This window comes from Pristiophorus japonicus, chromosome 1 (genome assembly GCF_044704955.1).
Source record: "Pristiophorus japonicus isolate sPriJap1 chromosome 1, sPriJap1.hap1, whole genome shotgun sequence".
In the NCBI taxonomy this organism is placed as follows: domain Eukaryota; kingdom Metazoa; phylum Chordata; class Chondrichthyes; family Pristiophoridae; genus Pristiophorus; species Pristiophorus japonicus.
The window spans coordinates 532,992,831-533,013,076 of NC_091977.1; the positions used below are offsets into that span (position 1 = coordinate 532,992,831).

At 46.8% G+C, this 20,246-nt stretch overlaps 2 protein-coding genes and 1 non-coding gene across 3 annotated transcripts in view; 2 read left to right on the forward strand and 1 right to left on the reverse strand.

The window, feature by feature from the left end:
• Positions 1–6,840: 6,840 nt before the first annotated feature.
• On the forward strand, positions 6,841–13,910 carry rpl30 (ribosomal protein L30). The gene is made up of 4 exons (XM_070896666.1): positions 6,841–7,058; positions 8,970–9,115; positions 12,713–12,843; positions 13,810–13,910. Exons 1-4 carry the CDS (start codon positions 7,038–7,040, stop codon positions 13,857–13,859), a joined length of 348 nt encoding a protein of 115 aa, XP_070752767.1. The 5' UTR covers positions 6,841–7,037; the 3' UTR covers positions 13,860–13,910.
• Positions 13,086–13,219, forward strand: LOC139279992 (small nucleolar RNA SNORA72). Its single transcript, XR_011596576.1, has one exon. It is a non-coding gene; the product is annotated as a small nucleolar RNA SNORA72 (small nucleolar RNA).
• A 4,240-nt stretch (positions 13,911–18,150) lies between the features above and the next one.
• LOC139272251 (matrilin-4-like) overlaps positions 18,151–20,246 on the reverse strand; it is a 74,033-nt gene continuing 71,937 nt past the window's right edge. Inside the window, exon 13 of the mRNA XM_070888582.1 lies at positions 18,151–18,206. Within this exon, the coding sequence (XP_070744683.1) occupies positions 18,151–18,206 (56 nt within the window). The remainder of the gene's footprint in view (positions 18,207–20,246) is intronic.

Genomic DNA, 20,246 nt, shown 5'->3' on the forward strand with positions numbered 1-20,246 from the left:
CACCCCAACTCTCCCCCCACTTCTCTCCCCCCCCACCCCACTCTCTCTCCCCCCCACCCCCACCTTCTCTCCCCCCACCCACTCTCTCCCCCCCCCACCCACTCCCTCCCCCCCCCTCCTCCCCCCCACTCTCTCTCCCCCCCCACCCACTCTCTCTCCCCCCCCCACCCCCTCTCTCCCCCCCCACCCCACTCTCTCTCCCCCCCCACCCCACTCTCCCTCCCCCCCACCCACTCTCTCTCTCCCCCACCCCACTCTCTCTCTCCCCCCCACCCCACTCTCTCTCCCCCCCACCCCACTCTCTCTCCCCCCCTCCCCCACCCCACTCTCTCTCCCCCCCCACCCCACTCTCTCTCCCCCCCTCACCCCACTCTCTCTCCCCCCCCACCCCACTCTCTCTCCCCCCCCACCCCACTCTCTCTCCCCCCCCACCCCACTCTCTCTCCCCCCCCACCCCACTCTCTCTCCCCCCCACCCCACTCTCTCTCCCCCCACCCCACTCTCTCTCCCCCCCACCCCACTCTCTCTCCCCCCCACCCCACTCTCTCTCCCCCCCACCCCACTCTCTCTCCCCCCCACCCCACTCTCTCTCTCCCCCACCCCACTCTCTCTCCCCCCCCACCCCACTCTCTCTCCCCCCCCCACCCCACTCTCTCTCCCCCCCCCCACCCCACTCTCTCTCCCCCCCCCACCCCACTCTCTCTCCCCCCCCCACCCCACTCTCTCTCCCCCCCCACCCCACTCTCTCTCCCCCCCACCCCACTCTCTCTCTCACCCCACCCCACTCTCTCTCCCCCCCCACCCCACTCTCTCTCCCCCCCACCCCACTCTCTCTCCCCCCCCCACCCCACTCTCTCTCCCCCCCCACCCCACTCTCTCTCCCCCCCCACCCCACTCTCTCTCCCCCCCCACCCCACTCTCTCTCCCCCCCCACCCCACTCTCTCTCCCCCCCCCACCCCACTCTCTCTCCCCCCCCACCCCACTCTCTCTCCCCCCCCCACCCCACTCTCTCTCCCCCCCCACCCCACTCTCTCCCCCCCCACCCCACTCTCTCTCCCCCCCCCACCCCACTCTCTCTCTCCCCCCACCCCACTCTCTCTCCCCCCCACCCCACTCTCTCTCTCACCCCACCCCACTCTCTCTCCCCCCCCACCCCACTCTCTCTCCCCCCCACCCCACTCTCTCTCCCCCCCCCACCCCACTCTCTCTCCCCCCCCACCCCACTCTCTCTCCCCCCCCACCCCACTCTCTCTCCCCCCCCACCCCACTCTCTCTCCCCCCCCACCCCACTCTCTCTCTCCCCCCCCACCCCACTCTCTCTCTCCCCCCACCCCACTATCTCGCCCCCCTCCATTTCCCCCCCCCCTTTGAGCACCTCGTGTCTCGTCGCCGAGAGCGTATAGAAACCAAACGCAGGCAGCGGAAGGAGCATGCGGCAAACCAGACTCCCCACTCACCCTTTCCCTCAACCACTGTCTGTCCCACCTGCAACAGAGACTGTAATTCCCGTATTGGACTGTTCAGTCACCTGAGAACTCACTTTTGGAGTGGAAGCAAGGCTTCCTCGATTTCGAGGGACTGCCTATGATGATGACCTCTCTCAACCCTTCCACTGCCTGATTTCTCACACTGCTTGTCCGACATCCAATCCTGGATGAGCAGTCATTTCCTTCAACTAAATATTTGGAACACTAAAGCCATTGGCTGGAATTTTCCCTCGAGAAACAGGTGGGTTTGGAGCGTGGGAGCAGTTAACTCCTCGATTATAAAATTCTCATCCTTGTTTTCAAATCTCTCCATGGCCTCGTCCCTCCCTATCTCTGTAACCTTCTCAAGCCACACAACCCTCCGAGATCTCTGCACTCCTCCAATCTGACCTCTTGCGCATCTCTTATTTGAATCACCCCATCATTGATGGCCATGCTTTCAGTTGCCATGGTCCTAGGCTCTGTAATTCCCTCCCTGAACCTCCGCCCTCGCCTTCTTTAAGATGCTCTTTAAAATCTACCTGTTTGACCAAGCTTTTGGTAACCTGTCCTAATAGCTCCTTATGTGGCTTGGTGGCACATTTTGTTTTATAGCACTCCTATGAAGCGCTTTGGGAGAATTTACGATGTTAAGGGTGCTATATACAACTGTTCGCAACCTAGGTGTTATATTTGACCCCGAAATGAGTTTCCAGCCACATATCCGCGATATAACTAAAACCGCCTTTTTCCACCTCCAAAACATTGCCCGCCTCCGCTCCTGCCTCAGCTCTTCTGCTGCAGAAACCCTCATTCATGCCTTTGTTACCTCTAGATTTAACTACTCCAACTCACTCCTGGCCGGCCTCCCACATTCCACACTACGTAAACTTGAGGTCATCCAAAACTCAGCAGCCTGTGTCCTAACTCGCACCAAGTCACGATCAGCCATCATCCCCTGTGCTTTCTGACCTACATTGGCTCCCAGTTAAACAACACTTTGATTTCAAAATTCTCATCCTTGTTTACAAATCACTCCATGGCCTCGCCCCTCTCTATCGCTGTAATCTTTTTCGGCCTCACAATCCCACAAGATGTCTGTGCTCCTCAAATTCTGGCCTCTTGAACATCCCTGATCATAACTGCAGCAGCCTGGGCCCTAAGCTCTGGAACTCCCTCCCTAAACCTCTACCACCTCTCTACCTCTCTTTCCTCCTTTAAGACGCTCATTAAAACCTATCTCTTTAAACAAGCTTTTGATCATCTGCCTTAATTTCTTCTGTGGCTCGGTGTCAAATTTATCTGTTTGTCTGTAACACTGCTGTGAAGCACCTTGGGACGTTTTACTATGTTAAAGGCATTATATAAATAAAAGTTATTATATAATTGCAATTTTGTTGTTATTACTTCATCAGCATATCCTTCAGTTCGGCACTTTGCAACCTTCCAGACTATTGAGTTCAAGAATTTCAGATCATATCTTCTAGAATTTTTTGAGGATGTAACTAGTAGAGTGGATAAGGGAGAACCAGTGGATGTAGTGTATTTGGACTTTCAAAAGACTTTTGACAAGATCCCACACGAGAGATTAGTGTGCAAAATTAAGGCACATGGTATTGGGGGTAATGTATTGATGTGGATAGAGAATTGGTTGGCAGACAGGAAGCAAAGTGTGGGAATAAACGGGTCCTTTTCAGAATGGCAGACAGTGACTAGTGGGATGCCGCAAGGTTCAGCACTGGGACCCCACCTATTTACGATATAAATGATTTAGATGAAGGAATTGAGTGTAATATCTCCAAGTTTGCAGATGACACTAAGCTGGGTGGCAGTGTGAGCTGTGAGGAGGATGCTAAGAGGCTGCAGAGTGACTTGGACAGGTTAGGTGAGTGGGCAAATGCATGGCAGATGCAGAATAATGTGGATAAGTGTGAGGTTATCCACTTTGGTGGCAAAAACAGGAAGGCAGAATATTATCTGAATGGTGACAGATTAGTAAAAGGGGACCTGGGTGTCATGGTACATCAGTCATTGAAAGTAGGCGTGCAAGGTATAGCAGGCAGTAAAGAAAGCAAATGGCATGTTGGCCTTCATAGCTAGAGGATTTGAGTATAGGAGCAGGGAGGTTGCACAGGGCCTTGGTGAGACTACACCTTGAGTATTGTGTACAGTTTTGGTCTTCTAATTTGACGAAGGACATTCTTGCTCTTGAGGGAGTGCAGCGAAGGTTCACCAGACTGATTCCCGAGATGGCAGGGCTGACATGAAGAAAGACTGGATCAACTGGGCTTATATTCACTGGAATTTAGAAGAATGAGAGGGGATCTCATAGAAGCATATAAAAGCCTGACGGGATTGGACAGGTTAGATGCAGGAAGAATGTTCCCGATGTTGGAGAAGTCCAGAACCAGGGGTCACAGCCTAAGGATAAGGGGTAAACCATATAGGAGCGAGATGAAGAGAAACTTTCACCCAGAGAATTGTGAACCTGTGGATTTCTCTACCACAGAAAGTTGTTGAGGCCAGTTCGTTAGATATATTCAAAAGGGAGTTAGATGTGGCCCTTACGGCTAAAGGGATCAAGGGGTATGGAGAGAAAGCAGGAATGGGGTACTGAAGTTGCATGATCAGCCATGATCATATTGAATGGCGGCGCAGGCTAGAAGGGCCGAATGGCCTACTCCTGCACCTATTTTCTATGTTGCTATAACTGCTGCTCCCATTTTTCCGGGCAGCAGATGGTGATCGTGGTTCTGCTGTTGTCATTTTGAGCTGCTCTTGACCCACCTTTTGTTTCTATACTTGTCCCATTCCCACCCCCTTTTGCCCCCCCCCTTCTCCGCTCCCTTTAATACCTCCCTCCCCCTCCCCCAGTGGGTTGCCTCAGTGTCATCAGTCAATAGTATTTTTTTTCAAAGCGCCTCCTTTTTAAATGGGCACAAACAATAAGCACCAAATTGTACATGAAAAAACAAAAAGGGCACTTGTTAGAGAATTAATTGAAATATCAGTTTAACCCTGAATTCTCCTTGAGCCTGGGGGAACTGACTGCTTAACCTCTCAGGGTTGCCATGGTGTTTGGCGGATCACCTGACCTCAAATGAATCTCCAAAGTAACTAACCTTATTATCCTTCGTTAAAGAGAGACTGCATTTATATAGCGCCTTTCACAACCTCAGGATGTCTCCCCGTGCTGCTCTTCAAAATAGTGCTTGGGATCTTTTACATCCACCTGAGAGAGCAGACGGGGCCTCGGTTTATCGTCTCATTCAAAGGAAAATTTGAAAATTAATCCATAACTATTTGTTTAAAGGGGCACAAACAATACATACCCACAATATAAATAAAACAAAGGAAACATATCAAATTAAATCTTAATTCTATAATTCTCTGATATTAAATTCTGCATCTACAACACTCTGGTAGCCAATGTAACACCACTTTTTAAAAAAGGTGGGAGAGAGAAAACAGGGAATTATAGATATCGGTAGTGGGTAAAATGATGGAATCAATTATTAAGGATGACATAGCAGCGCATTTGGAAAGAGGTGACATGATAGGTCCAAGTCAGCATGGATTTGTGAAAGGGAAATCATGCTTGACAAATCTTCTGGAATTTTTTGAGGATGTTTCCAGTAGAGTGGACAAGGGAGAACCAGTTGATGTGGTATATTTGGACTTTCAGAAGGTTTTCGACAAGGTCCCACACAAGAGATTAATGTGCAAAGTTAAAGCACATGGGATTGGGGGTAGTGTGCTGACGTGGATTGAGAACTGGTTGTCAGACAGGAAGCAAAGAGTAGGAGTAAATGGGTACTTTTCAGAATGGCAGGCAGTGACTAGTGGGGTACCACAAGGTTCTGTGCTGGGGCCCCAGCTGTTTACATTGTACATTAATGATTTAGACGAGGGGATTAAATGTAGTATCTCCAAATTTGCGGATGACACTAAGTTGGGTGGCAGTGTGAGCTGCGAGGAGGATGCTATGAGGCTGCAGAGTGACTTGGATAGGTTAGGTGAGTGGGCAAATGCATGGCAGATGAAGTATAATGTGGATAAATGTGAGGTTATCCACTTTGGTGGTAAAAACAGAGAGACAGACTATTATTTGAATGTGACAGATTAGGAAAAGGGGAGGTGCAACGAGACCTGGGTGTCATGGTACATCAGTCATTGAAGGTTGGCATGCAGGTACAGCAGGCGGTTAAGAAAGCAAATGGCATGTTGGCCTTCATAGCGAGGGGATTTGAGTACAGGGGCAGGGAGGTGTTGCTACAGTTGTACAGGGCCTTGGTGAGGCCACACCTGGAGTATTGTGTACAGTTTTGGTCTCCCATCTTGAGGAAGGACATTCTTGCTATTGAGGGAGTGCAGCGAAGGTTCACCAGACTGATTCCCGGGATGGCGGGACTGACCTATCAAGAAAGACTGGATCAATTGGGCTTGTATTCACTGGAGTTCAGAAGAATGAGAGGGGACCTCATGGAAACGTTTAAAATTCTGACGGGTTTAGACAGGTTAGATGCAGGAAGAATGTTCCCAATGTTGGGGAAGTCCAGAACCAGAGGTCACAGTCTAAGGATAAGGGGTAAGCCATTTAGGACCGAGATGCGGAAGAACTTCTTCACCCAGAGAGTGGTGAACCTGTGGAATTCTCTACTACAGAAAGTTGTTGAGGCCAATTCACTAAATATATTCAAAAAGGAGTTAGATGAAGTCCTTACTACTAGGGGGATCAAGGGGTATGGCGAGAAAGCAGGAATGGGGTACTGAAGTTGCATGTTCAGCCATGAACTCATTGAATGGCGATGCAGGCTAGAAGGGCCGAATGGCCTACTCCTGCACCTATTTTCTATGTTTCTATAGTCCCAAATTCAATTCTCTATTCTTCTAATTGCCAAGTAGGTGTCATCAATCAGAAAACAATTTAAGAAAATGCCCCCTAAACAATAAAATGCAAGTTACAAATAAAAACAAAAGGAAAATTAGCAAAAGCAAAATCTCCCAGTCACAATTCTCTCAGTCTGGAGTCTGGGAGCTGCTGTCAGCGTTGCCATGGAGCTTGGCGGAGCTTGATATCGTTCAACCGGTGGGTCACGCGTGCGCATGCGTCTTCCCCAATGTGGATCACGTGTGCGCATGCTCACCCCTGGCTCGCGTGGTGTGGGTCACGTTTGCGCATGCTCCTCCAAGGTGTGGGTCACGTTTGCGCATGCTCAGGCTCCCCCCCCACCCCCCCCCGTGTCGCCTCCCCCCAAGGCGAGTGCGGGTCACCTTTGCGCATGCTCCTCCTCTAGGCTTGCCGTGGGAGAGGGAGTGGACGAGACGTCAGCCAGCCCTCGCGAGAGCTGGGCGCTGTAAAGCGGGCGGCGGGGCGGCCGCCCCTTCCTTTGGTGTCCGCGGCCATCTTGGTGTCGGCTGGCGGTGCGAGGCGCTCCCTCCCTCCCTCACACACACACAGCGGCTGCCCGCCCCGATAACACTCTCACACGCACTCTCCTCTCACACACTCTCTCCCTTGAGTCTCCTCGTTCCAGTCGTAGAAATCAAAGCGAGACGCGGCGGGCAAGATGGTGGCGGCGAAGAAGACGGTGAGGCCCGGGCCTGGTGTGCGCCGGGGGGGGGGGGAAGACCTTCACGTGGAGCGGGGGAAGGGAGCCGGGGAGTGGGTTTTACTCTCGGTTGCGCAGCGCTGATCCCGCCCCAGCAGGCCCGAGGCCTCAGCCCCCGAGTGCTGAGCCTGACGGGCGGGTGGGTGAGGGAGGAGGGGGACCTGCTTTTACCCCGGGACCAGGCCTCCCCCCTGTACTCGCCCGGTGTCTCTCTCTCTCACTGGCACCGTGCTGTTGCCCGGACCCTTGGACACGGGGGGGGGGGGGGGGATATTCAGCCCATTGTGTCCGCGCCGGCCGACCGAGAGCTAGCCAGCCTAATCCCGCTTTCCAGCTCTGGGTCCGTGGCCCTGCAGGTTACATCTCTTCAGGTGCACATCCAAGTACTTTTTAAATGCGATGAGGGTTTCTGCCTCTACCACCCTTTCAGGCAGTGAGTTCCTGACCCCCACCACCCTCTGGGTGAAGACATTTCCCCTCATACCTCCTCTAAACCTTCCCCCCAATTACTTTAAAACTATGCCCCCTGTTTGTTGACCCCTCTGTCAAGGGGAATAGGTCCTTCCTATCCACTCTATCCAGACCCCTCATAATTTTATACACCTCAATTCAGTCTCCCCTCAGCCTCTGCTCCAAAGCAAACAGACCCAGTCTATCTAATCTTTCCTCATAGCTGAGATTCTCCAGCCCCGGCAACATCCTCGTAAATCTCCTCTGCACCCTCTCCAGTGCGATCACATCTTTCCTGTAATGCGGTGACCAGAACTGCACGCAGTACTCCAGCTGTAGTCTAATGTGTTTTATATAGTTCAAGCGTAACCTCCCTGCTCTTGTATTCTATGCCTCAGATAATAAAGGCAAGCGTTACATATGCCTTCTTACCCACCTTCTGGGCATCTGTGAACCTGCACTCCAAGGTCCCTTTGTTCCTCTACACTTTTCAGTGTTGTACTATTTAATGTGTATTCCCTTGCCTTTAGACCTCCCCAAATGCATTCCCTCACACTTCTCCGGATTGAATTCCATTTGCTGCTGTTCTGCCCACCTGACCAGTACATTGATATCTTCCTGTGGTAACCAGAATTTCTTTAGTTGGTTGGTCCAGTGGCTTGCTGGGCCATTTCATAAGGCAGTTATGGGTCTGGAGTCACATAGGCCAGACTATAAGGACTGCAGATTTCCTTCCCTAAAGGACATTATCTGGTAGTTTCATGGTCACCATTGTGAATGCTAGCTTTTTATTCCAGTTTTATTTAATTGAATTTAAATTCCCTAGCTGCCGTGGTGGGATTTGAAGCCTTCTCCAGATCATTAGTCCAGTAACATAACCATTATGATTCCGTATCTCATGATTTGGAACGCACTGCCTGAAAGGATGGTGGAAGCAGATTCAATAGTAACTTTTTTTCAAATGTGGAATTGAATGTGCTTAAAATGGAGACATTTGCTGGACTATGGGGAAAGCCCTGAAAGAGTGGGACTGCTTGTCTTGTCTCAGTTGAGATGGCATGTGAAGCCTAACTACCTGCCCACTTTGTAAAGGATTGGCCAGGGATAACTCCCCTGCTCTTCAAAATAGTGCCACAGGATCTTTTACATTCACCTGAGAGCAGACAGGGCCTCGGTTTGGCCCTCATCTGAAAGTCGACGATTTGGGCTAAGTAGCTGTTTCTGCTGCAATATAACGTTTAGCTAACGTTTTGGTGCTGTGTAGTTCTAAATATATTCATCTAATGTAGTACATTTCCTCTGTCCTATATTTAGAGAAAAATTATATATCTGACCATTAGAGTTTTGGAGTTGTTGATTGAACTCCATTGTTTTGTATTGTGTACTTTTTGTGTCCGTAGATTTTTTTTTAAAGAAAAGACTTGCTTTTTTTTAATGCAGAAAAAGTCCTTGGAGTCCATCAACTCCAGACTCCAGCTCGTTATGAAAAGTGGCAAATATGTGCTGGGCTACAAACAGACTTTGAAAATGATTCGTCAAGGCAAAGCCAAACTGGTTATTCTTGCCAACAACTGCCCAGCATTGAGGTAAGCTGAGCCATTTCAAGAAGTAAACAGCAGAAAAATAATATGTCCATCTTTAAATATACACTTGCTGACTTTTAGTAATAGCCAAATGTCTTAAGAATTTAGTCTGTTTTGGAATAGGAACATCAGGAACAGGCCGTTCAGCCCCTCGAGCCACTCTGCCATTCAATAAGATCATGGCAGACTTTTTACCTCAATTCCACTTTCTCGCCCTATCCCTTGATTCCCTGAGACTCCCAAAATCTATTTGCCTCAATTTTGAATATACTCATCGACTGAGCATTTTAGGGTAGAGAAATCCAAAGATTCACAACCCGCTTGAGTAAAGAAATTTCTCCTAAAATGACAGACCCCTTATCCTGAGACTGTAAGCCCTAGTTCTAGATTCTCCAGTCAGGGGAATCTGCCTCTCAGCATCTACCCCCTCAATCCCTCTCAAAATCTTGTGTTTCAATGAGATCACCTCTCATTCATCTAAACGCCAGAGAATATAGGGCTATTCTACACGATAAGGTCATCAATGACCATCATTCCAACATAGGGTCAGAGGTGGGTATGCTTGCTGATGATTGCAGAGTGTTTGATGCCATTCGTAAATCCTCAGATAATGAAGCAGTCCATGCCTGCATGCAGCAAGACCCGGATGACATTTGGGCTCGGGCTGATAAGTGGCAAGTAACATTCGTGTCACACAAGTGCCAGACAATGACTACAATAACAACTTGTGTTTACATAAATACCTCCAACAAGCGAGAGTCTAACCACCGCCCCTTGACATTCAATGGTATTACCATCGCTGAATCCCTCACCACCAACATCCTGGCGGTTACCATTGACCAGAAACCTAGCTGGACCAGCCATGTAAATACTGGCAATAAGAGCGTGTCAGAGGCTGGGTATTCTGTGGTGAGTGTCTCACCTTCTAACACCCCAAAGCCTTTCCACCATCTACAAGGCACAAGTCAGGAGTGTGATGGAATACTCTCCACTTACCTGGATGAGTGCAGCTCCAATAACACTCCAGAAGCTCAACACCATCCAGGACAAAGCAGCCCGCTTGATTGGCACCCCATCCACCAACTTCAACATTCACTCCCTCCACCACTGGCGCACCATCTACAAGATGCACTGCAGCAACTCGCCAGGGCTTCTTAGGCAGCACTTCCCGAACCTGCAACCTCTGCCAGAAGAACACGCACATGGGAACACCATCTGCAAATTCCCCTTCCAAGTTAGACTGTCCTGACTTGGAAATATATTGGTCGGTCGTTCCTTCATCGTCGCTTGGTTAAAATCCTGGAACTCCCTCCCTAACAGCACTGGGAGTTCCTTAACCACACGGACTGCAGTGGTTCAGGAACGTGGCTTACCGCCCCCTTCTTGAGGGGCAATTAGGGATGGGCAATAAATGCTGCCCTTACCAGCGATGTCCACATCCCATGAGCAAATTAAAAAAAAAACATTCCTCATAGGATAACCTTCCTATCCTGGGAAATACTGGCCCCGAACTTGTGTGTATGATGGCGTACTCTTAGTACACCAACGTATTCCCTTTGAAATGCCCTGGAAGTTCGGGATTAGTGCGGCCTGTCTACGTACGTATGGACAGGCCATCTGCACGGGCCACGACAAAGCAATAGCTGGTGCTGAGTTGGACTATTTGCCCAGCGACTGGCCAATTATTGCTAATGGAAATCATGAGCAGGGCCTGTTTGAATCAGGGTAAGCCATTAATTAAACATTTTCACATCCTATATTATGCACTGCATAAAGTGAGTTTATTTTAATAAATTAATGTATTATACATTAACGCAGCTAATGTATAAAAATTCAAAAAAATAAATTGAGGTTGGTGGACTGAAGGTACTTCTGAATAAAATTTCAATTCTGTACATTGTATAAATAGCTTTCGGGATTCTGTTGCATCTCATTAGGGGATTCCCTTCGTAAATGATTGAAATGAAATTCTGCTGCTTGGTTGGAGGACCAGGCCCACATGATCCCAGGTGCACTTCCGAACTGCCTGGGATCCGTGGGCCATTACACTGCCCTCCGCCTCAAGGCCCGAGACTGCAGCCTGAGCACCAGGAGGTACTTTCGGAATTCTTTTCTCTGGTCGGAGGTGTACTCCAGAGCTACGCTTCCGACCGCAATTTCTGGTCCACATTGTGCAGCATGCCTCTGTGAATAATGGGGACTAAGGCACCCATGACTGGTCACTATCATTGGTTTTTACAATCTACTTCAAGCTCAGTTGCCTGTCTTTTTTTTTTAAAACTCTTGCAGCTACGCAGTCAATATTTTCCATTATAAATTCTCGGGCCCACATTTAACTGTAAACCTGTTGACAAATTTACACAGCAGGTTCCATCATAAATCTTATCAATGGGGATTATAGTTGAAATATGAATGTTAAGGATAAACTGTGACTTTAAATGGAGACTGAATGACTTTGATATGTCCTGGTCCTGTAAGCCCCGTTTGATCCACTTTTAGACTTGACTCCCTGGTGAGTTGCTACGGTGAATTGACTAGATTATATATTTGCACATCAAAGAATTTTCTTCAGCTGCTATTAATGTTCATGATATCCACTCAAATGTCTTAAGATTTCAGCACTTAAAACGGGCATTTTGACGCAGTACTGTGGAAATGCTGCATTATTAGAATGCTGTCTGTTGGGTGAGATGTTAAACCTGTTTGAGATGGATTTAAAATATCCCATGGCACCCAACTAACACAACCAGATCTTTGTAAAGCTTTGCTGTGTGCAAATTCACTGCAGCATTTGTCTATTTGTGAAGCACTTTGGAACATCCTTATTTAACCATGATCATATTGAATGGTGGTGCAGACTCGAAGGGCTGAATGGCCTACTCCTGAATCTATTTTCTATGTTTCTATGTTAACTGTGCATTGTTCTCTCTTGACTGCGAAATAGGAGATGTGAACCAAGGCACAAGGAACTTTTCTGTCTCCATTTTATACCCCCACCCCACCAAAATAAGTTTGCCAGCTAAAAGGCTCCATTTGGGGAAGTCAGTAATGTGTACAGACCACGGCAGTTTCTACATTTGTATTGGTATTTTGGCCCACAAGGTCTGTCTGGTATTCTGTGGCTCTCCATTGATTTGAGGGCCTTGTTCATGACCATTGAGTCCAAATTACAATTTGCAGTTATACTTGGATCTGCTTGTGCCAAATTTCTTTGCTGTTTCAGTGCAGGTGTTGAGTAACTAGTTGGTGTTAAATTTAGTCCCAAGTTTCTGCACAAGATTGTCTGAGTGTAATATATATCCTCAAATCAGTCCATTTGAGAGCTCCAAACCAGCGGCACTGCTGACTGGAGGGGTAAGTTTCTACTAATAAGGCACCATGGTAACATCTGAATAGCTTTCTTTGCCTCCTTTACACAAAATGGCTAAGTTTGGATGGATCACTTAGTGGTATAAAGCCAATCCTTTAACTTTTTTTTAAAGGTGTTTTCCTTCAGTTGTCCATATTTGCAGCGCCTCATTTTGCATTGGAGTAATTTGTCTGTTGTAATGGAGAGCCTTGTCTCTCAAAGGATATGAAATTGTAATGTTTCTGTTTCAGGAAATCAGAGATTGAATACTACGCTATGTTAGCCAAGACTGGTGTGCATCACTACAGCGGCAACAATATTGAGCTAGGAACAGCTTGTGGTAAATACTACAGAGTGTGCACACTGGCTATCATTGATCCTGGTAAGTTCTTCCAAAAACATGCATTTCTTTGGGGTGCCCATTGAAAGTAAACCAGTGAATTGGATCAGATTGATGTCGTACAGTTCTAATGTATGCTGTTATATTCTGAGGTTGAAAGTAGCCATGGGGTTCTATGTCTGGTTGCTGTTCTGAATTGCATACATACTCGGTATATGAATGAGTGGTGTGTCACTTGCATGCTCAGTCGTTGATACTTAAATATATACAATAATTTACTTACAATGCGAATAATTCTCGCTGGCTTGGTTTTTTATCTCCGATCAAGTCAGGCTAGACATTCGCTAGATTAATGCTGTGCTCATTGTCCGTGGGGCTAGTTCGCAAAGTCCTGCTGTAATATTTGCCAGCAACAACTTTATTATCTAATCTTCTCACATCTGAAAGGGTTTTGTTCCACGTGGTATGAAACAGCACATTTTAATTGGGAACGGACTTGGAGTGATGTAGACAGGTCTCTCTCACCAATACCGTGGATTGGCTTCGAGCAGCGGGCACGGGGGCTTTGAATTGTGCCAATATTCTGGCCACACAGCGCTCCGGAGATCCCGTGCAGGTCGCTCGCTGGCTTTTCAATGGGAGAAACCATTTTAATGGGCTGTGCACCTAGAAAAAGTGAGGGAACATTGCACCTGTCTGCCGTGGGGGGTTTTTTGGTTTTCGGTTGGGAATATTTTTATTTTGATTTTTTGGAAGCGAACTCGTGGCTATTCTCTTGATGCTTGGTGCATTAATGTGGAATATGTGGAGATGTTGCAAGGTGTAGCCTCATCCATAAATTGGTGTAGGGATGACGTTGGTGGTCTTTGCACTTCTGAGGTAAAGGCCAACATTTTGACCAAGTCTTCACATCCAGTTATTCTGGGTGAAATTTGCACTGACTGATCGGAGATCCATTTCACTATAAAGGCTTCTGAGTGTAATTTGGTATCTTGTCTCTTTTTTCAGGTGACTCGGACATCATCAGAAGCATGCCGGAGCAGATCAGTGAGAAATAAATTTGCTGTGACTCTGAAATATTTTACAAATAAAATTATTCTGTAAAAAGACATACGGTTGCTTTTGTTTTTAATTATGTGCACAACATTGACATGTAGTGTCAACGGGAATCAACGTTCATGCCTTTTGGAGCTGCATTCACGTGATTCAGGAAATACATGAGTCTCGGCTAAAGGGTTAAATTGAGGGCAGGGTTTGTACACTTTTTTATTTTCTTGTGTTCAGACGGTTGATGAGTAATCTAATGAAGGGTTTTGATCGAGTAAATAAGGAAAACTTTCCACTGGCGGAAGTGTTAGTAACCTCTGCCGCTGCCTCAGAGCTGTGGAAGCTGGGACATTGAATAAATTTAGGACAGTAATAGTCAGCTTCTTAAACTATACGTGGTTATGGGGAGTGGGCAGGGAAGTGGACCTGAGCCCATGATCGGATCAGCCATGATCGTATTAAATGGTGGAGCGGGCTCGAGGGGCCGTATGGCCTACTCCTGCTCCTATTTCTTATGTTATGCAACCAGAGGACAGATTTAGGTAATTGGCAAAAGAACCATAATCTTGAAAGAAATTACACAGTGAGCTGTTGTGATCTGGAACACGCTGCCTGAAATGGTGGTGGAAGCAGATTCAATAACTTTCAAAAGAGAATTGGATCAATACTTGAAGAGAGAACATTTGTAGGGCTATGGGGAAGAGTGGGACTAACTGCAATGCTTAGTGTCAAATTTATCTAACACTGGTGAAGCGCCTTGGGATGTTTTACTGCATTAAAGACGCTATATAAATAAGTCATTATTATTATCACAAAGAGCTGGTACAGGTGTGATGGGCTGAATGGCCTTTGCTGTATGATTCCGGGGTGTTTCAAATGATAAATGGATTTGATCATTTCTCTTATCCTATCTACTTGTGGGAAATGTAGACTGACGGGGCATAATAAAGTTAGAGCGACACCAGTTACAAGTGAAATAAAGAAACAAATTTCTGTAGTTGTGTGAATCTGGAATTACCCCACCCCCAAAGATTGGGTGCTGAGTCAATTGAAATTTTAAAAACTGGGATCAATAGATTTTTGCTTGGTCACGGTAAAAAGGGATATGGAGCAGAGGTATAAGTCAGCCATGATCTTGTGGATTAGAGGAATAGTCGGGCTGAATAACCTGATCCTATGAGCCATGTGTATGCAGTGCCTTGCTGATACTGTACTGTACTCACAGTTAAATAGTCCATAATTGCACGTGTTGCAATAGAACTTTTTGTCGTCCCCCCCGGGTTATTGTATCTAAACATATCTTTAAGGGTGTGGAGGGAGAGATTTGAAAGATAACTTTTACCATAAGATTTGGGAACGGCGACCCTGATCTATATCTTTGCAGATTAATATATCTGCGGACAAAGTTATTACTTTTGAGTCTTCCAATGTGAATTGCACCTCATCAATGTTCCCCTCATTTTGTTTTGGGTGCGCGGCCCATTCAAAATATGTCTCCCATTTGAAAAGCTGACTCCGAGCTGCGTGGGATGTCCAGGCAGCTGTAGTGGCAATGTTGCTCCTAGTGATTCGAGTGTGTCGATGTTTGATGTCTCCAAGATAAGAGGAGACTAATTGATGTCCTGTATCTGACTGCTCCATTTTTGATTGGGGCGGAGGAGCGTTGAGAGATCGGGGCCCAGGCGAGGCGAGGGTTCGGGGCCCAGAAGAGGCGAGGGCCCAGGGGGAGCACGGGCCAGCCCACATTGCGATCTATGGATCGTAGGAGCATGCGTGCGCTCTCTGTCCATGCAGCAGAGCTTGGTCTCCAGTCGTCTTGGTTAACGCTTGCCACTGGATCAAGACCTAGCTCTGTCAAGCCCGTGTGGTGGCTGGTGTGCAACGGCCACCCCACGTTAAAATAATCCATGCACAGGCATCTTCCACCCCTTCAGTATGTAGTTCTGGACCTAGAATGTCAGGTCCCTCATTGAAATATCTGTGAACTCATCCCCTTTTGGTATGGAAGCAGGTCATCCTCGATACGAGGGACTGCTTAATTCGCTTTCTTGTACTATTGTGTTTAGCTTGATTTTAAACCGTTGCACTATTTGCACTGCGGAAGTTACTTTAAATACTAGTGTGTTCTATCATTCTTGTAAATCTTCTCTGCACCCTCTCCAGTGCTTCTATATCCTTTTTATAATATGGCGACCAGAACTGTACGCAGTACTCTTAAGTGTGGTCTAACCAAAGTTCGATACAGGTTTAGCATGACTTCCCTACTTTTCAATTCTATACCTCTAGGACTAAACCCTAGTGCTTGGTTTGCTTTTTTTATGGTCTTGTTAACCTGTGTTGCAACTTTTCGTGATTTGTGTATTTGTACTCCCAAGAACCCTTTGTTCCTCTACCCCACCTAGACTCACACCCTCCAAGTAATGAATGAAATCCCTATTCTTCCTACCAAAACGTAATACCTCACATTTATCTGTGGTGGTCTTCATTTGCCAATTATATGCCCATTCTGCAAGTTTATTAATGTCCTGTAATGTGTTGCAGTCCTCCTCAGTATTGACTCTCTCCCTCCCCATTCAATTTGATGTAATCTGCAAATTTAGAAATTGTATTTTTGATTCGTAAGTCTAAATCGTTTATGTAAATTGTGAACAGTGGTCCCAGCACGATCCTTGTGGGACTCCACTACCCACCTTCTGATTAGCTACCATTTTTCATAAGAACATAAGAAATAGGAGCAGGAGTAGGCCACACAGCTCCTCGAGCCTGCTCCGCCATTTAATACGATCATGGCTGATCCGATCATAGTCTCAGCTCCACTTCCCTGCCCGCTCTCCATAGCCCCTTATCCCCTATCGGTTAAGAAACTGTCAATTTCTGTCTTAAATGTATTCAATGTCCCAGCTTCCACAGCTCTCTGGGGCAGAGAATTCCACAGATTTACAACCCTCAAGAAATTCCTCCTCATTTCGGTTTTAAATGGGCGGCCTCTTATTCTAAGATTATGCCCCCGAGTTCTAATCTCCCCTATCAGTGGAAACATCCTCTCTGCATCCACCTTGTCAAGCCCCCTTATAATCTTGTACATTTTGATAAGATCACCTCATTCTTCTGAATTCCAATGAGAAGAGGCCCAACCTACTCAAACTTTCCTCATAAGTTAACCCCCTCATCCCCGGAATCAACCTTCTCTGAACTGCCTCCAAAGCAAGTATATCCTTTCTGAAATATGGAAACCCAAACTGTATGCAGTATTCCAGGTGTGGCCTCACCAATACCTTGTACAGTTGTAGCAAGACTTCCCTGCTTTTATACTCCATCCCTTTTGCAGATTCCGTTGGCCTTTTCATTTGCTGTACCTATTCTGTTGGCTAGATATTTTTGTGGGGGGGGTGGGGTGGGAGTTGGGGAGAGAAAGGCTGTAAAGTGGATTCAAGACAAACTCATTGCATTTGGGCAAATTTTCCTCATTTTTATTTGCTTAAACTTAATATAAACAGACTGGTGCATATGTTTAATCGCTTTTTGGAAACCGGGTCATCAGTGGTGGAAAAATGATTAGAAGAAATGTCTTATGCAGCAGAAGACAAACACCCCATAATATTTAGTGTTTGCCACAGAATTATAGCAATATGCATAAAGTACACAGGTTGCAGTGATACGGAGCTACGATAGCTTGTTTTCAAAAATAAAATATTTTGTAAAACATCCTGTTAAAATGTTAGTGCAAAAGCAAGATACAGCGGATGCTGGAAATCTGAAATACAAGTTGAAAATGCTGGAAATACTCAGCAGGTTGGGCAGCATCTGTGGAGAGATAAAGATTTAACCTTTCAGGTCGATGACCCTTCGTCAGAACTGGGAGGTCCAACCTGAAACGTTAACTTGTTTCTCCACAGATGCTATCTGACCTAAATATTTCCAGCATTTTCTGCCCTTTAAAATGTTAGATCCTGGTCTGTGATGAACCTAGAAGTGGGGTAGTTCTTACTGGATGTATTGAACTTAAGTATAAACTTTCCGGCACTTTATTATAGCAGTGTTAGATTAACTTTTTAAAAGTATATAAGTTGCCGACTTGCTAATGTGGCATATAAATGTAAAAAAAAATGTACAATTTGTTTCACAAAGGTGGGTAATAGAGGCAGTAATATCATTTTTCCTTTACCGGTTTTGACATAATTACCATGGCATCCATAAAATATGTATAATGAGTGTTTGGTTACCAGATTGGAAGACAACACAATGCATCAAACTACAGTCTTTTTTACAGAGGAAAAGGGCAAATGTATTACTTTTGCTTGTCTACTTGGCTTTCAAATAGTTCTCCACAGTCTTCAGCCTGTTCATCACTTCATCTAGTGGTTCTCGTTAAGGAACTCAAGTTAAAATGCTGATAATTGCAGGTGGTTATTGTATTTAAACGTCTTTGTATCTATAAGGATGTGGAGGGAGAGATTTGAAAGGTAACTTTAACCACAAGATTTGCAGATTAATATATCTGCAGACAAACCATTATTACTTTTGAGTCTTCCAATGTGAATTGCACCTCATCAATGTTCCCCTTATTTTGTTTTGGGTGCGCGGCCCATTCAAAATAATCATGTTTCCCATTTGGAAAAGCTGGCGCTGGACTGCGTGGGACATCCAGGCAGCTGTAATGGGAATGTTACTCCTAGTGATTTGAGTGTGTCGATGTTTGATGTCTCCAAGATAAGAGGAGACTAATTGATGTCCTGTTACTGACAGCTCCATTTTTGATTGGGGCGGAGGAGAGGTGAGAGATCGGGGCCCAATAGAGGCGAGGGCCCAGGGGCAGCACAGGCCAGCCCACACTGCGATATGTGTGCGCACTAGATCCGTGCAGCAGAGTTTGGTCTCCAGTCGACTTGGTTAAACTTTGCCACTGGACCAATACCTAGCTCTGTCAAGCCCGTGTGGTGGCTGGTGTACAACGGCCACCCCACGTTAAAAAAATCCACGCACAGGCATCTTCCACCCTACAATATGTAGACCTGGAATGTCAGGTCCCTCATTGAAATACCTGTGAACTCTGCTCTTTTTGGTGTGGAAGCAAGTCATCCTCGCTACGAGGGACCGCCTAATACTATACCTTTTTTGCAGGTCACAAAACTCATGGTCTACAGGGCTGTAGTAATACCCGCCCTCCTGTATGGCTCAGAAACATGGACCATGTACAGTAGACACCTCAAGTCGCTGGAGAACTACCACCAATGATGTCTCCACAAGATCCTACAAATCCCCTGGGAGGACAGACGCACCAACGTTGGCGTCCTCGACATCCAACATCCCCAGCATTGAAGCACTGACCACACTTGATCAGCACCGCTGGGCAGGCCGTATAGTTCGCATGCCAGATACGAGACTCCCAAAGCAAGCGCTCTACTCGGAACTCCTTCACGGCAAGCGAGCCAAAGGTGGGCAGAGGAAACGTTACAAGGACACCCTCAAAGCCTCCCTGATAAAGTGCAACATCCCCACCGACACCTGGGAGTCCCTGGTCAAAGACCGCCCTAAGTGGAGGAAGTGCATCCGGGAGGGCGCTGAGCACCTCGAGTCTCGTCACTGAGAGCATGCAGAAATCAAGTGCAGGCAACGGAAAAAGTGTGTGGCAAACCAGTCCCACCCATTCTTTCCTTCAACCACTGTCTCTCCTGTGACAGGGACTGTGATTCTCATATTGGACTGTTCAGCCACCTAAGAACTCAAGAATGGAAGCAAGTCTTCCTCGCTTCCGAAGGACTGCCTCTGATGATGACCTTTGTGCAATGATCACATACAGTGTACTTGTATAAATTGCTTCAACAATTCCAGGGTTAACAAATTTCTACACTTTGAGTGCACGTTTTGTTCTCGATTTGTAGTTAAAGGAAAAATAGGTGGTTAACGTTGCTGTTGTACTGTGCTGTGGATTCATAAGAACATGTCGGAGTAAGCCGTACAACGCCTCAAGCTTGCTCCACCATTCAATAGACCATGGCTGAACTTCCAGTTTCACACCCTATCCCCATATCTCTTGATTCCCTTAGTGCCCAAAAATTTATCGATCTCAATCTTTAATATACTCAACAACTCGGCATCCACAGCCCTCTGGGTAGAGTATTCCAAAGATTCACAACCCTTGAAGTAGAGAAGTTCCTCCTCATCTCAGTCCTAAATGGCCGAGCCCTTATCCTGAGACTGACCCTTAGTTCTTGTCTCTCCAGCCAGGGGAAACAGCCTCCCAGCATCTATCCTGTCAATCCCTCTTAAGAATTTTATACATTTAAACGAGATCTTCTCTCATTCTTCTAAACTCCGGAGAATATCGGCCCATTCTACTCTATTTCCCTTCATCCCAGGAATCATACCGTTTCCCCTCCCCTATAGGAGGTGTTCAA

Bases quoted from the DNA above. Each gene is read 5' to 3' on its own strand.
- rpl30 (XM_070896666.1), top strand. From the start codon at position 7,038: ATGGTGGCGGCGAAGAAGACG. The intron at 7,059-8,969 runs GTGAGGCCCGGG...TTTTTAATGCAG, and splicing joins TGGTGGCGGCGAAGAAGACG to AAAAAGTCCTTGGAGTCCAT. The intron at 9,116-12,712 runs GTAAGCTGAGCC...TTTCTGTTTCAG, and splicing joins AACAACTGCCCAGCATTGAG to GAAATCAGAGATTGAATACT.